General features: G+C 44.5%; 2 protein-coding genes across 6 annotated transcripts in view; both read right to left on the reverse strand.

The window, feature by feature from the left end:
• The window catches only part of LOC307046011 (uncharacterized protein), a 72986-nt gene that overhangs the window by 24908 nt on the left and 30780 nt on the right, over window positions 1-17298 (reverse strand). The window lies entirely within an intron of this gene.
• Window positions 7-11748, reverse strand: LOC307022852 (uncharacterized protein). 3 transcript variants are annotated; one of them, XM_079655753.1, is made up of 6 exons: window positions 9460-11748; window positions 2323-2374; window positions 1848-2035; window positions 1512-1667; window positions 842-937; window positions 7-184 (listed from the first exon to the last, which is right to left on the reverse strand). In XM_079655753.1, the coding sequence occupies exons 3-6, from the start codon at window positions 1947-1949 to the stop codon at window positions 8-10; spliced, it is 531 nt and encodes a 176-aa protein (XP_079511879.1). In that variant the 5' UTR covers window positions 1950-2035; window positions 2323-2374; window positions 9460-11748; the 3' UTR covers window position 7. The 3 variants fall into 3 exon arrangements, with proteins under 3 accessions (XP_079511879.1, XP_079511881.1, XP_079511880.1); XM_079655755.1 differs by having other exon boundaries at window positions 1512-1701; XM_079655754.1 differs by lacking the exon at window positions 9460-11748 and having other exon boundaries at window positions 2323-2982.

Below are 17298 nucleotides of genomic sequence, written 5' to 3' on the forward strand. Positions count from 1 at the left end.
GCATAGGTTAGTCCCAACAGATAGCAGCAGGCTCTGCTAAGATCCCCAAGGCTTCTGAGGACAGAATCACAATCCCTACATCAGTCGGTTCATCGACTGACCCATCTTGGTTCTGCAGCAGGTAAATCTTCATCACCTCCTCTGCCAACTCCTCTTGTACAATGACAGGTGCATCAGCAGCATCCTGCAGACATTGAAAAGATAACTGGTTAGTGCTTACTTTCAGCCTGCATGTTACAAGACAAACAAAGAGCAATTCCTCACTGCTCACTCACCATGTTATTGATCGTCTCACAGTCATCAATGATTACATTATTTAAAACTTCAAAACTAACACTGTTAAAAATCCGGAAAAATATTGTACTAACGAGGGCTGCAGCTATATAGTATTCTAACAATTCATTCATTAATCGGATAATACATTATTTTGCTTGATTAAATGAGCAATAGTAAATATAGAAAATAGAAAATAAGACCGGCCTCTTAAAATGAACAACAAGAAAAATCAATATTGTTTAAATTGCATACAATAATATTATCTGTCAAAACTAGACATTAAGTTTTAAAGAAGCGGTTTTTTTTTTAATGCAAAAACTAATCATTATTATTGTTTTTTTATTTCAAATAACAAAACAATAAAAAAGGTATACGTCTTCTGGGCTACTCATAGAAGGGTACTATAATTGTAACTGATCACTGCACATCTGTATCGGCCTCGGTCTCACCTCTATGCCACGCTGTCTGTTTGTCTGCTTGACTGAGTGGTGTATTTCTGTCCCACTGCCCGATCATTTTTAGTTTTTTGAGTTACTCGAATAATCATTTCAGCCTTAGTACTAACCTCAAAGTCCTTGATCAAGGCACTCGCATCTTCTCCAAGATGGTCGATGAGACATCGGATGACAAACTCTCGTTTTCGCTGAATGGGGATTCCACTCTGCAGAACAGAGCAGTCTTTCAACAACTAATACAATGTATTACTCTGCACATTACTCAAGCAGAATTTTGCTTTACTGTAACAACTTTAATGTCAAACGGTTTCAATTTAATTAACATTAAAGAAATGAAACATTGTCAGCATAGTATGTTGTGGAGGGATGCAAAGTAGGTGCAAGAATAAAACAAAACATGGAACATTTGGCATATGAACAGAAGAACGAGAAGAAGCCAATGCTGATTGATATATATATATATATATATATATTTACATGGTGGTGGGGTGTCTAGAAGATGTGAGTTATTGAAGGGCAGAAAACTAAGGAAGAAAAGCAATAACTGTTAAGGAAGACATGAGGATGAATAATATGAGAAGTTTGCAAGTAAACAAGATTTGAACAGGAAGGAGAGTCAGAGGGTTTAAAGAGGAGTTGTCAGATTAGGATAAATGAATATCTAAAGTAATTAGTGATTGTAATTAACTTACACAAAGGAAATAAATGCAATTGAGACAGGTGGAATTATTAAGGCAGTTAAGGAAGTAACTGTATAAGTGGGGGATAACATGTTAATACCTGAAGTAGAATACTCATTTTTGCCCGATGTCGCTCTCCGACAGCCCCCTTTTCCCCTTGGAACATAGACAACAGTTTTGGGAAATAGAAGTCCAACATTGACATGAACTTTGGCTCAAGATTCAGTGTGGTGATCCTCTGAAACTCTGCGCTGACCTGAAAGAGAGAGATTACAAAAGACAAAAAAATACTTATGATTAAATTAATTGTCATTTCAATCCATCAAAAACTAAAGTCCATATAGCTTTCAATAGGATGTAAAACTGTGACACACGCAGGTTATCCGTCTGTAGTGTCTGTGTTGACCACTGCTTAAAGAACATTCCCTTAACTCACTTGCGAGACATCAAACAAGACAGGCCATCTGTCCTTGATGTCTTCGATGCTCATCTTTAGACTGATGACATCATGTCTTCTATGTGCAAAAGTTCTGCACATCAAGTCCTTGATGGCTGTGCTGTCTTTCTTCTTTGATTCAGCGATTAGTTGGTCTTGATCCAGCTCGTGTTGTTCCTTCGTGTGTCCTGACAAAACAGTCAATACAAATGATTGGAGTTGCAGTTTTCAGAGCCAGGATCTTCAATTGCAGTATACAATGCAGAAGTAAATGCTTAATATCCTTGACCCAATGTTTCAGGGATATAATTAGTAAGTTTGTATTATCAAGTCCTAGATATTTGTATATAGTTACTGTTTATGTTTCTAACAAATGCTTCCTGGCCTTTGCAATCAAACATGGTCAAAATCAAGGTGCAAATAATTTAGCTTATTCACCGATTGTTTCAGTGTTTAATAAAAGAATGACATTCACCTCCTCTGTTTTGTTTTCTCGGTTCAACTTCTCTCCGTTAGCGCAGTCGGTGCTGTGAAACAAATATTGAAAATATTTAACATGCTTCACAAAAAAATATTCAACTTTACTTGCTCTAGCCATCATCAAGTGTTCCCCCATCAATATGACAAAACATAAGTTGGGCAAGTAGGCTGCTCCTCTTAAGAGAATGCAATGCCTTATTAGAATAATGATGAAACAGTTTCATAAGCATATAGGCAAGACTGTGTGTGTGTGTGTGTGTGTGTGTGTGTGTGTGTGTGTGTGTGTGTGTGTCACATGTGTATATGAGAGATGTTTACACATGTTTGTAAATGATTTTGGTGTCAGTTGTGTGTGAGAGAGTGCTTCACATGTGTATGTGAACGGTATTTCTGAATAATACCGTTACAGTTACATCTATCTAGCATTTAAGTGATATCTACACATTTTTTTCAGTGGTTTTGACTTACTGTAGGGTTACTATTGCATTGACTTAGGATTTTAATTATATTTACTCAATTGTATATGTTATGGTACTTTTGACATACTGGATTTTTTTACTTACATTTACTCAATTCATAAAGGTACATTTAAATGATTTCACAGCTTTAAGATTTGCTCAATATTTTTAAGTGTAAAAATGTTTCACCAATACAATTGAGAACATCATCGTTTTAGTTCTCATTCATAACACTCCGTTCGATGTCTCACTATGGGATGCGCCTCATCGCGGAGCAAACAGAAGCATTAATCTCATTACGCCAATCCTGATTGGCTGGTGATCTTGACGTCAGCGTCAGGGAATCCACCCCCTATAAGTAGCTTGCGCTACGCCGCATGCGTCATTCAAACACCTCTTCTCGCTTCGGAGCACATCTCGAGAAAGATCAGTAGCTAGCTAGCTTAACGGTCCACAGACTGATTTACGAAGCTAACCTTCGGTCGACGGGCGCTCGCCGGCTACTTCTATATATACTTCTGCAAGAAGACTGTTAATACCAACACACCAGTTAGTATTGCAAATCGACCTCGCCGTTTTCTCCTCGGGAATAAAGGTAAGGTTTTGATTTTTTCAAGCTAGCAACACACGTGTTGCTAGCTTGTCTTCCCTCACTACCGACACCACGGTAGCAAGGACGTTTTTTCTTTTTCTCTCTCACATCAGAGGAGGGGAAGATAAAAAGGGTATTAACACACCAGTTAATATTCTTTGAGAATAAAATTCTACACCGTCGTTTTTTCTCCGGATTAACGACAGTTGGGGAAGTATTTTTTCTCAGCAACGTACCTGTTACGAGCGGGTCCTCTCCACGCCGTCACCACGGCGACCGAGATGGACGCTTCTCTCCCTCACACCAGAGGAGTCAGGGACTCGGAGGCTCGGCTCTGTGGCTGCAGGTTGAAGATATCAGGCACAGACTCACACCAGGTCTGCTCGGGCTGGAACACGCCCAGGAGGCTATCGACGACCCCGGCTCGTGCGGACATTGTGCCCGCTTCACCATCAAGAGCCTCCGCCGACGGCTAGCACGCCAAGCTAGCTTGTCGGGTCAGGACTCCCTCATGTCCTCTGATTTACCGCACGGAAATCAGGACACGGGGGCGTCCACCACAGAGATGGAGCCCCGCACTGTGTCGGTCTGGGGCTCATCAGTAGTGGCAGCTGCAGAACCAGAGTCCCGCGCCGTGTCAGGCTGGGACTCGGTGGCAGCGAGGGACGTGCGAGCGGAGCCCCGCGCTGTGTCAAGCTGGGGCTCCCAACTGGACCTCACCATGGTCTCGCCCGCGGATGATGTCCCGGAGTTGGACTACATGGAGGACGAAGAGGATGAAACCTTTGGATTCCTCCTGTCCGACTCTGATGAGCAAGACGATGATGTCTTCGTGTCATCAGCTCAGGCTGCAAAGCCGGGAGCGATGGCTGCTCTCCCGGGCGATAGCACACCAGCTTCGCCCTGTCTGAGCATAGACCTGCAGGCCGTGTGTCAGCGTGCCGCAGCCAGCCTAGACATCCCATGGCCCGAAATGGCCAAGGAGACCTACAGGTCCCGTTACGAGGGGAAAAATTTGCCCCAAGCAACGAGGACAAAGAGGCAACTCCTGCCGGTCTTCCCGGAGATGTTGGATGAGGTGTCGGTCTCGTGGAGAGACCGGCCCTTCAGCAACAAGGCCCCAATCCAGGGTGCCTCCTCCTCCCCTAGACTGCGACGGTATGGAGAGGCTCGGCCTGCTCCGCATACCGCCGATGGAACCGCTGGTGGCAGCTCACCTCCTCCCGAGGATGGCGACTACACCGAGCAGGAACCCCACGCTGCCGGCAAAGGCGGACCGGTTCCAGTCAACCATGACTGAACGGTCCTACAGAGCCGCAGCATTGTCTGCCAGGGCTTTGAACATTTCCTCGCTGCTAACCGCTTACCAAGCGGAGCTCTGCGAGGATCTATCGAGTAATCCTGGACCGGCAGTACTGGACGAGATAGCCGCGATCACGGACATCTGTCTCCGCGTTCAACGCTGCGCCGTCCAGGCCATGGGAAAGGCAATGGGAATTATGGTGGTGCAGGAAAGAGCTAGATGGCTCAACCTCACCAACCTCCCAAAACCGGGAAAGAGAGGATGTGCTGGACATGCCCATCGTTCCCGAGGGGATTTTCGGATCTGCGCTCGCTTCTATGCAGAAGAGATGCGAGTCCAAGAAGAAGGAAGACGAGGCCCTCCACCTCTGTCTTCCTCGATGGGTCCAGCCGCTGCCTTCACAGCGGCAGTCCCTCGCCCAAGCTACCTCAGCTGCTCGGTTTAAAGTACCGAAACAGCAGAGGTCACGGCCCGCCCCGAGTCCCCAGCCCAGGCAGGAGACGAAGGCGAATTGGCCCAGAAAGTCTCCGGTTCCGGCTGCAGCCCAGGCGCAGCCAACCCGGAATTTCGGCCAGCAGGCGAGGAAGAAGAAGCTGGCGGCCTGACAGCCTCCTCTTCTTCCCTCAGTGACGGAGCTGGAAGGTTCCCCAGCTCCAGATGTGTTCCCGCTGCCTCGAGAGATGCCTCAAAGCCATCCTCAAGTGCACCAAAACACATGTCACAATATTGCTCTGTTTTCTCGGATAAAGCATTTTCCGCTGACGCATCCAGGCCTCAGGCTGAGGGCGCAGCTCAGAAAAATGAAAGAGAAAACAATGAAACCAATAAACAGCCCGCCATTTGTTCCCCTTTTGAGAGCAGCTACGGCCTCTCTCAAAAGGCGGACGATGAACGGGTCTGTGAAGGCACCGCCGCCACGCGCATGCGCAGTAACGACTAGGGCTGTGAGGCTACCACCGTCACGTGCAGGCGCAGTGCCGGCTGGGGTTGTGAAGGCACCTCCGTCACGCGCATGCGCAGTGTCGGTGGGGACTGTCAAATCGGGGTACCACCGTGTTCAGACACTAGAGGGCCCCATAACACAACAAATAGAGACTCAGAGGGCAAAAGACGTGACATCTCCGCTGGCTCTAAGGAGCGAACAGTGGAAGATGCTCACAACGTCTGCTTGGGTGTTCAAGACAGTTACACGGGGTTACAGACTCCAATTCGCTGTCACCCCCCCTTGCTTCTCGGGCGTTCTGTATTCACAGGCCCGAGGGGAGTCAGCCCACATTCTAGAAAGAGAGATTCTCTCACTTCTAGAAAAGGAGGCTATATCTATAATACCCGCCGAGCAGAGTCAGAGCGGCTTTTATTCCAAGTATTTCCTCGTTCCCAAACGGGGAGGGAACGGAATTCGGCCAATACTAGATTTGAGGGCTCTGAACAATATCTAAGAAGATACAAATTCAGAATGCTCACTCACACATCTCTGCTGCGTCTCGTGCGACAAAACGACTGGTTTACATCAGTCAACCTGAAAGATGCGTATTTCCACATCCCAGTATATTACCCACACAGGAAATATCTGAGGTTCGCATTTCAGGGGATCTGTTACGAATACAGAGTACTTCCCTTCGGTCTGTCTCTCAGTCCAAGAGTGTTTGTACGATGTACGGAAGCCGCGATAGCCCCGTTAAGACAACAGGGTATTCGCCTGGCAACCTACCTAGACGACTGGCTGCTTCTCGCACAGTCGGAACAGGAGGCTATTACGCAGACAAATGTCCTCGTAAAGCACCTGCTCAACCTGGGTTTCATAATAAACACAGAAAAGAGCATGTTGTGCCCGGCACAGACTGTACTCTTCCTGGGTTTACACCTGAATTCGGTGCCCAGCCCGCCTGTCAGCGGAAAGAGTGAAAGCTTTCAGAGCTTGCCTCGCTCATTTCCAGCTGCGCAAACATGTTCTTTTCAGATCATGCCTGCGGTTACTGGGGCTCATGGCGTCAGCCATCCTGGTTGTACGGCTGGGACGGTTACACATGAGGGAGTTTCAGCGCTGGGTAGCCGCTCTAAAACTAAACCCCGCGCGTCATGGAGCACGGAGAGTGATGGTTACTGTGAAATGCGTAATGGCACTGCGCCACTGGCTGCACCCGACTTTTCTGGTACGGGGCGTGCCTATGGGTGCTGTCCTTTCACGGAAGGTGGTCACCACAGACGCATGTCTGACAGGCTGGGGAGGTATTTACGAAGGTCGTCCGGTGAGGGGTCTCTGGAGCAGAGACCTCCAGCGGTCGCACATAAATTACCTGGAGCTTTTAGCGGTGTTCCTCACCCTAAAACGCTTTCTGCCTTTTCTCAGAGGACACCATGTCCTTGTGAGGACGGACAATACGACCACAATATCGTATATAAACCGACAAGGGGGTTTGCGCTCTCTCCAGTTACACATGCTGGCACGCAAACTGATCTTGTGGAGCTGCGGCCGTCTCCTCTCTCTGAGAGCGACGCACGTACCGGGTGTGATGAACCTCGGTGCAGACCTGCTGTCCAGAGGTGTACCACTATATGCAGACTGGACTCTACATCCAATGGTTGTGAGCCAGCTGTGGGTGCGTTACGGCCGAGCCGCGGTAGATCTGTTCGCATCAAAAGAAAATGCTCACTGTCAGCTTTTCTTTTCAATGCGCGATCAAAACGCACCATTAGGCGTGGACGCGCTCGCGCACGTTTGGCCTCCGGTCCTCCTGCTTCCTCCACTAGGTCTCTTTATGACTGTAAGTGGAGGGTGTTTGAGGACTGGTGCCTTCAAAAAGGGCACACCTCTTTTCAATGCCCTGTGGGAGTGATTTTATCATTTCTACAGGACCTAATTGATAAACACAGAGCTTTCTCCACGATCGAAGTCTACCTGGCTGCTATTGCTGCATGCCATGTGGGTTTTGGGGGTAAGACGGCCGGCCAGCATCCTCTGGTCTGCCGTTTTATGAAGGGAGCTCGCAGGCTCCTTCCTGTTTCCAGGTCACTGGTGCCCTTATGGGACTTGACAGTGGTTTTAGATGGGCTCACTCGAGCCCCATTTGAACCCCTGGAAGAAGCCGACATGAAGCACCTGTCACTCAAGATAGTGCTGTTACTGACCCTGGCATCCGCCAAGCGAGTCAGTGACATTCATGCGCTATCTGTACATCCTTCATGCACTCAGTTCGCCCGAGGGTTGACGAGAGTGTTGCTGAAGCCCAACCCTGCCTTTATACCTAAGGTGGTTGGTTCATGTACCCCCTTTGACATTGAGGTATTTCCTCCGCCGCTGTGTCCCTCCGGGGAACAGCAGCCGAATTTGCTATGTCCAGTCCGTGCTTTACGCACTTATATGGACAGATCAAAAGAGTTTCGTCATAATGACCAACTCTTTGTGTCCTGGGCTAACCCTCAGAAGGGCAAGCCTGTTACTAAGCAACGGCTCTCTCACTGGATTGTGGAGGCAATTGCTTTGGCTTACACGAGTCAGGGTCTGCAGGCACCTTTCGGGTTTGCGTGCTCATTCGACTCGTGGTCTGGCTACATCCTGGGCTTTGTTCAGGGGTGTTTCCATCCAAGACATTTGTGCAGCAGCGAGCTGGTCCTCGCCGCTCACTTTTGTCCGCTTTTACAGATTAGACGTCTTTGCTCCCAGTGTGGCCCATGCAGTGCTGGGCCCCCTGCTGAGTTAGAGCTCTAACTGTTAAGTTCTGGTTGGTCTTGGTGACTTTTGAGATAAGCTCGTCTGGCAATTCGGGAGCTACAATATCCCATAGTGAGACATCGAACGGAGTGTTATGAATGAGAACTATAGGTTACTTACGTAACCCCAGTTCTCAGAGTAACATGAAGTGAGATGTCTCACCAGACGGCCCTCCTTGCTATGGTGAAGCGAGAAGAGGTGCTTATTTTTGAATGACGCATGCGGCGTAGCGCAAGCTACTTATAGGGGGTGGATTCCCTGACGCTGACGTCAAGATCACCAGCCAATCAGGATTGGCGTAATGAGATTAATGCTTCTGTTTGCTCCGCGATGAGGCGCATCCCATAGTGAGACATCTCACTTCATGTTACTCTGAGAACTGGGGTTACGTAAGTAACCTATAGTTTTTTAGAGTGCATATCGGCAAGACAACAGCTGCTGGGCCGCGGATAGTCAGACGTTATCTGAAATCACTCGCATGATACAGTAATCACCCAAATAAACTAACAGCCACCTTACACAAACAATGTGCATTTATCTTTATATTATCCATACTTTCGCCGCGAGACTTGAGCCGTTATTCCGGCATGGCGGGACATGCAGACAGACATATTCGCCGGCGCCGTTGTGTTACACGTCAGGCCGGCATACCATCTAATATCATCACACACTGGGGCAGCATTATGCGTGCATTGTCTGGTTAAGTATTACAAAGTAGACGTAATGGCAGATCTTCTTTACTACAGCATTTCTGAATAACAGTGTAAAAGGGGCTTAAAATAAACAGCTAACTATACTACACAGCTGGTTGGTTAGGTACTTGAAACAACATCTGCGGACAAAGCAGGTGCTAATGTTTCTAATTTTTACTCGAGTAAAACGTTAGCTTCACTTCACCTGGTTGACTGTGTCCACCATGCGTGTGTAGAAGCGGACAGAGAAACTAGCTAGACTTACGACAGCATGGCTGCAAGTGTGACAGTATTTAGATAATTACACGCTATAAAGTTGTATATGCACAAAGACAGGGTCAATATTTCATTAACTTTTGCTAGCTGGCTACTTACCAGGATTTTCAGGGAGTTTTCCTGGTGCTTCTCGTCGTGGTGTTTTCCTTGCTTGTTTTTCACATGACATGTGGCGCAGATTTCCCATGAGCACACTGTATTTGCGCGCGATTGTTAATGGGGTCCACTCATGACGTTTAGTGTAATTTACTCAATGTCTTAAGTTGCTGTTAAAGATGAAGAATATTGATTTGGAATGAGTAATAATTGCTGTTCCTGAAACTGATCAGTATAATTAGCCAATTCTCAAATATTTTGACTGAAATTTACCAAATATATTAAGGATATCTTAAAAATATAATTTGTTAGTCAAATACTCATTTATTTTCATGTAATCAACTTAAATAATAGTAATAATTTAACACAAAATTAACTGTTGGATTTTTAAGCATTTATTTTGGTATGTGCAACTCAAACAATTACTTTGGTGATATTTAGAGATTTTATTAAGGTAATATAGCTTTTTATTATTGTGATATCTACAAAGCCACTGATTTAGTTTTTAGAGTGTAGGCTACATGAATTTCCTGAGGCTATTCCGAGTTTCTGCCAGAATAATTATTTGTTAACTAAATACGGAGGTTTGGTCTCGGGGATACAATAAGAAGATTAGTAGAAAAAACAAATAAATACAAAATTCAAACATAATTTCCTGGTTATGCCAGTTATAAGAAATCATTTAATGTAATGCATACATTACCTTATGCTAAGAGGTAAAACCTAGGAGAAGAAAATACCATAAAGCACTCCATGCTGTTCATAAAGCTAATTGCTGTGTGCACTTTAATAAAGGAAACTCAGACATCTAGGACACTCTTAAAATACTCTTTACTGAATGAATTAATCTAGAGTGAGTGAAAGAATTTGAGTGCTTTTTTGTAAAAAGATGAGCTTCTCAAAATAGTTCTCCAACAATTTAGCATTGCATCCCTCCGCTAAAACGTATTGGACTTATGGACAGTTACATCGCCTACAATACCCACAATCCATCTAGACTGCAAAGTTGTGCTTCTTTCAAATGTACTTGTACACAATATGCTCAGCGTTCAAATTGTGAAGCCATCTAGAAACTATTGGGGCAGTTTAGCAAACTAGTGAGCAGTTAACATAATCCATGAAATGTAGAGCTATAAAAGAAAATATGAGGCACATTTAAATATTAACTATATTTTATAAGATCTTGATACATCTTACGTTTCTATATTTTAACTTAACATCGACCAACAAATCCATTTGTCCTAAGTCTTCGCCATTTCTGAAAATGTTAGCAAACATTTCAGAAGTCGTGGAAATGGAAATCTTTACTTACAAGGTTTTGAATGCAACAAAAGAGAGCCGTTCATATGGACAATCCTAGCGAACCCGGTAAACATGACCTTATTTGACGGCAGCATGAGGTTGGAGATTCATGTGTGCTAGTAGCAGCTAATGTAGCCTCGAGCCGCTCGAGGTGTGAGCTACCGAGGTCAGGTAAGGTCTTCTCCTCAGAAGGTTTCACACTGTCAATGCTAGGAAGCTTAATGCAGTGCAGCTTTCCTTATTTAAATGATTTCTTAGCCCATGTGCGACATCTTGATAGTACCATCCCCTTTGATGGTTCCTTAAGAATTCCCTTGCGCGAGATCAGTGTTGTAGTCAAGTCACCAATTCACAAGTCCAAGTCACTCTCGAGTCACCACTCTTCGAGTCCGAGTCCAAGTCCGAGTCACCAAGGGAGAGTCGTAGTCGAGTCCGAGTCCAAGTCCGAGTCACCCAAGGAGTGTCCGAGTCGAGTCCGAGTCATCATTACCTGTGTTCTAGTCCGAGCAGGGATGCAAACTCATCAGGTATGAAAAAGGTGACAAGGATCCGAGCCCCCGGCTCCCCCACCCCACGGAATAACAGAGGATTTTAGCAGTCAGAACAACTAAAGCAGCAGTGTTAATAATAACAGAAACGCCAAAGAGTCACATCTAATAGAAATATATAAAAGCATTTATTTTAAATTGTGTAGCAGTCAGTTTATAATTTTGGCAGCACTGTTGAGCATTTTGAAAATACATTTTCATGCCTCTGTGCAAGGCTTAGTCTTTCTATCTTTATAGCCACATGGTGTAAAGTAACTAAGTTCATAAACTCAACAAGTACTATACTTGGGCACAATTTTGAGATACTTGTACATTATTTAAGTATTTCAATGTTTTGCTACTTTGTTCTTCTACTCCACTACAGTTCAGAGGTACATGGTGTACTTCTACTCCCCTACATGTATTTAATACCTTTAGTTACTTTACAGATGTGGATGAATGATGTGAAATATAATCAAGTGTTAATTCTGACTTTAGTTCCACCTGGAGTAAATCCACAAGCTACCCTGCAGTATACAAAGTCATTCAGACTAGCTGCACCTTTACCAGCTTTGAGAACACTTTCATGATCAATCATTATAAAACATATCATATCTATTATTCTGAAATGGACCAATCTGCACAATGACTACTTTTACTGTCGCTACTTTCACTATATTTTGATGATAATACTTTTCTACTTTTACTTGAGGAACATTTTGAATGCAGGACTTTTACTGTAACAGAGTATTCCTACACTCTGGGATTATTACTTTTACTCAAGTACAAGATCTGAGTACTTCTACTTTTACTCAAGTACAAGACCTGATTACTTCTACTTTTACTCTAGTACAATATCTGTGTGCTTCTACTTTTACTCAAGTACAAGACCTGAGTGCTTCTACTTTTACTCAAGTACAAGATCTGAGTACTTCTACTTTTACTCTAGTACAAGATCTGTGTGCTTCTCCTTTTACTCAAGTACAAGACCTGAGTGCTTCTATTTTTACTCAAGTACAAGACCTGAGTACTTCTACTTTTACTCAAGTACAAGACCTGAGTAGGCTACTTCTACTTTTACTCAAGTACAATATCTGAGTACTTCTACTTTTACTCTAGTACAAGATCTGTGTGCTTCTACTTTTACTCTAGTAGGCCTACAAGACCTGAGTACTTCTACTTTTACTCTAGTACAAGATCTGAGTACTTCTACTTTTATTCTAGTACAAGATCTGAGTGCTTCTACTTTTACTCAAGTACAAGACCTGAGTGCTTCTACTTTTACTCAAGTACAAGATCTGAGTACTTCTACTTTTACTCTAGTACAAGATCTGTGTGCTTCTCCTTTTACTCAAGTACAAGACCTGAGTGCTTCTATTTTTACTCAAGTACAAGACCTGAGTACTTCTACTTTTACTCAAGTACAAGACCTGAGTAGGCTACTTCTACTTTTACTCAAGTACAATATCTGAGTACTTCTACTTTTACTCTAGTACAAGATCTGTGTGCTTCTACTTTTACTCTAGTAGGCCTACAAGACCTGAGTACTTCTACTTTTACTCTAGTACAAGATCTGAGTACTTCTACTTTTATTCTAGTACAAGATCTGAGTGCTTCTACTTTTACTCAAGTACAATATATATATATATATATATATATATACTTATACCACCTCTGTTTATAGCCTATGAAAAAAACTATTAGAAATAGAAGGCTAAAGCTAACGTTAGCAGATAGTGACAATGTATGCTAGCTAGCTAGCTCAACGATTCCTTAAAGAGCAACTTCCAGGTTAAAGACACCTGTGAATAAATGTGTAGGAAAATGATGAATACACTAGATTTTCAAAAATATATACAGAAATATACACTACAGTGACATCTGGCGTCGTTTTTGTAAGAAATATTCACTTCCGCATAAAAAAGCCTCGGCACGTGACCTCCCGCGTGTGACGTAACATGGGGGAAACAAGGGGGAGAGCGGCCGGTGTAACATATTAATAAACATGGATCCCAATGCTAGTTTCGACACAGAAGAAGTTGAACATGAATATTCAAATGCATATGACGGGCCACAACCTTATAATTATGAGCCTGCTAGGTGTCCAAGAGACCAGGAGCAGCCAAGGATTAGAAGAAATAACGGCCATCGGAGAGAAATTGAGCTGTGGTGTGAGGAGAACCAGTGGAGAACTGGGCAGCTATCTTGGTGAGTGACCGGCGTTAGCTACAGAATGATAGCTAATGTCACATCACAACATTGTGAAGTTAGCCATCATATATCAAACCCATTCTCACGGCATTTCGTGTTCACCAACACGATTTTTAATCTATTGATTCGTGTTAACCAACACGATTTTCCCCTTTTTTTTGTGTTGCGCAGCACGATTTTAAAAGCAATGTATTTCTATTGGTAGTCTTTCCCCTTTTTTTTTCGTGTTGCACAGCACGATTTTAAAAGCAATGTATTTCTGTTGGTAGTCTCACGGCATTACGTGTTATAGGAAGACCGGAAGCTGTGTGTGTATTTCCACTGGCAATGTGTTTCGTGCCTGCAGCACGTCTTTTTCTCCGGTCGGGTCGTGGAAGACCGGAAGCTGTGTGGTTCATAAAAACATGTTCTTACTCAATATCAAGCCACGATTATTGCTTTTATTTAAAATCGTATCATTTCAGACTTTTGTTGCTCTCTGTGAGGAAAATAAATGGGGCTAATTTTTCCTTCTAATTTGTTATTCTTTTCAAAATAACACACTGTTATTTCGTCAAAAATAACACACAATTATCCTTGTTTTTATTTATTTGTTTAATTCTATAATCTCAGGCTTTTTTGCTGTCCTTCAGGAACTGAATTTCAAAATAAAAATAACCGGAAACAGACGTAGGCCTATAAGGGACATTTCGAGCATCATCGAGTTTAGGATGGCCGAAGACACTACACTACCCATAATCCCCAGCTATCGTTTAGGACTACAGTCCCCGTGATTAAACTTCAAGTCGGGATTGGATGTTGGAGCTGCAGTTCGCCAAGGTTACGGAATCGAAACTGGATCGAACGCCGCCCCCCCCCAACAATTAGAAGTTGCCAGTATTAAACACCAATTATTAACCAATTAAAATGAACCGATTAAACATCTCTCTGACACAGTTTAAATGCATTTCAAGTGGAAGAATTGTTTGTGTCTCCTCTACGTGTCTCGGGAAGCTGGAAGCTGTATTATTTAAAAAAAATAAAAATAAAGAAATATTTTTTTTAACCATACTTTACACAACATTGAGTCAAACTTATCCTTGTTTTAATCCTTGTTTTATTTATGTTAAATTGTTGTTGTCGGTTAATTTTCCATTTTATTTATTTTGGTTTAAGATATCATTATTTTTTATTTATTATTATCATGTTACCCGAGGCAGTTGCAAGGTACCGACAGGCCCGAAGGGCAGCAGCCTCTGCCATGGCCGAGGCAAAGCAGCGGGTGTGGGAGAAGTTCGGAGAAGACATGGAAAAGGACTTTCGGGCAGCACCAAAGTTGTTCTGGAAAACTGTCCGACACCTCAGGAGGGGGAAGCAGGGAACCATCCAAGCTGTGTACAGTAAGGATGGGACGTTTTTAAACTCGACTGATGGAGTGTTAGGGCGTTGGAAGGAGCACTTTGAGGAACTCCTGAACCCGACAACTCCGCCCTCTATGTTAGAGGCAGAGCTGGAGTATGACGGGGGATCGACCCCAATCTCCCGTACAAACAGTACCGAAGGAGTGGCAGACCGGGGTGGTGGTTCCTCTTTTTAAAAAAGGGGGGTCAGAGGGTGTGTGCCAATTACAGAGGCATCACACTACTCAGCCTCCCCGGGAAAGTTTACTCTAAGGTACTCGAAAGGAGGGTCAGGCCGATTGTCAGGCCGATTGTCGAACCTCAGATTGAGGTGGAACAATGCGGATTCCGTCCTGGTCGTGGAACGACGGATCAGCTTTTTACTCTCGCAAGGATCCTGGAGGGGGCCTGGGAGTACGCTTATCCAGTCTACATGTGTTTTGTGGACTTGGAGAAGGCATATGACCGGGTTCCCAGGGAGTCACTGTGGGAGGTGCTGCGGGAGTATGGGGTGAGGGGGTCTCTACTCAGGGCCATCCAATCTCTGTACTCCCAAAGCGAGAGCTGTGTCCGGGTCCTCGGCAGTAAGTCGGACCCATTTCAGGTGAGGGTTGGCCTCCGCCAGGGCTGCGCTTTGTCACCAATCCTGTTTGTAATATACATGGATCGGATTTCGAGGTGTAGTCGTGGGGGAGGGAGTCTGCAGTTCGGTGGACTAAGGATTGCACTACTGCTTTTTGCAGATGATGTGGTTCTGATGGCTTCATCGGTCTGCGACCTTCAGCACTCACTGGATCGGTTCGCAACCGAGTGTGAAGCGGCTGGGATGAGGATCAGCACCTCCAGATCTGAGGCCATGGTTCTCAGCAGGAAACCGATGGACTGTCCACTCCAAGTAGGGAATGGGTACTTACCCCAAGTGAAGGAGTTAAAGTATCTCGGGGTCTTGTTCTCGAGTGAGGGAACAATGGAGCGTGAGATGGGTCGGAGAATCGGAGCAGCGGGAGCTGAGCCAGAAAGCAAAGCTCTCTGTCTACCGGGCCATCTTCGTTCCTACCCTCACCTATGGTCATGAAGGATGGGTCATGACCGAAAGAACGAGATCGCGGGTACAAGCGGCCGAGATGGGTTTTCTCCGCAGGGTAGCTGGTGTCTCCCTTAGGGATAAGGTGAGAAATTCGGTCATCCGGGAGGGACTCGGAGTTGAACCGCTCCTCCTTCGCGTCGAAAGGAGCCAGTTAAGGTGGTTCGGGCACCTCGTTAGGATGCCACCTGGGCGCCTCCCTAGGGAGGTGTTCCAGGCACGTCCAGCTGGGAAGAGACCAAGGGGTAGAGCTAGAACCAGGTGGAGGGATTATATTTCTTCGCTGGCCTGGGAGCGCCTTGGGATCCCCCAGTCAGAGCTGGTTGATGTGGCCAGGGAAAAGAAAGTTTGGGGCTCTCTGCTGGAACTGCTACCTCCGCGACCCGACCACGAATAAGCGGGAGAAGATGGATGGATGGATGGATGTTAGATGTTTAAACTTTTCTGCATTTTATAAGGCAATATATACTTTTTTGTTTTTGTCCGTAGGCTACTTAGGTTATTAAAGAGTTATCGTGTCAAAATATACGAAATGTATTAATATTTTATTGTATAATCGGTACAGGAAATTACATCATTCAGAGCACCACCTATTGGCCAAAGACGCTGCCACCGGCATTGCGATCCATCCTCTGACAAAGTAAGTTGGGTCACTAAAGTCTGATACATATTTTGCTTAGATTGAATAATTGGGGCTTTTTTTTAAGCCTTTACTCGCATGGTTCATCATACATACTGAACTGTTCTAAGTCTGAGAAATGCTTTCGCCATAATCATTGAAGCAACATTAATGTGAAATTATTCTTGCGGGCGGCTAGCTAGCTAGCTCACGTTCAACATAAGCTTAAACTAGTTTAGCTACATTTATATCAGCTCATAAGTGGTGTTTGAAAAATATTTGTCTTAATTACGGCTACATATGTCGGTGTTAAAGTGCGAGTTATACGTTATCTTAATCGCTTTTGTTTTACACATGACAGTACTAACGCTGGCCGACATTTTAATATATGTTTGGGGGGAGGGGCATAGTCCACGTCCATGTGCTTGTTACGTGTATGAAACATGAAACACGTAAATGAACTCAGTCTGTCTAAAGTATTTAAACCGTCACAATGTGCATTTAAAAAAGCTAGTTTCACTACATAATTCACTTTTTCTGTTCTCTCCTGCAGCTCCTGTACCCACACCACAAACCCATACACTGATCTACACCATCATAAAACCAACGGCACTTTTAAGAGCCAAACTCAACCTATCTCCCTATCTCCCTATCTAGCTCTCTTATATCTATCATCTATTTCTTTATTCACCCTTCTAGCTATGCTGTGTACCTCTCTAC

This window comes from Notothenia rossii, assembly GCF_949606895.1.
Source record: "Notothenia rossii genome assembly, chromosome: 1".
In the NCBI taxonomy this organism is placed as follows: domain Eukaryota; kingdom Metazoa; phylum Chordata; class Actinopteri; order Perciformes; family Nototheniidae; genus Notothenia; species Notothenia rossii.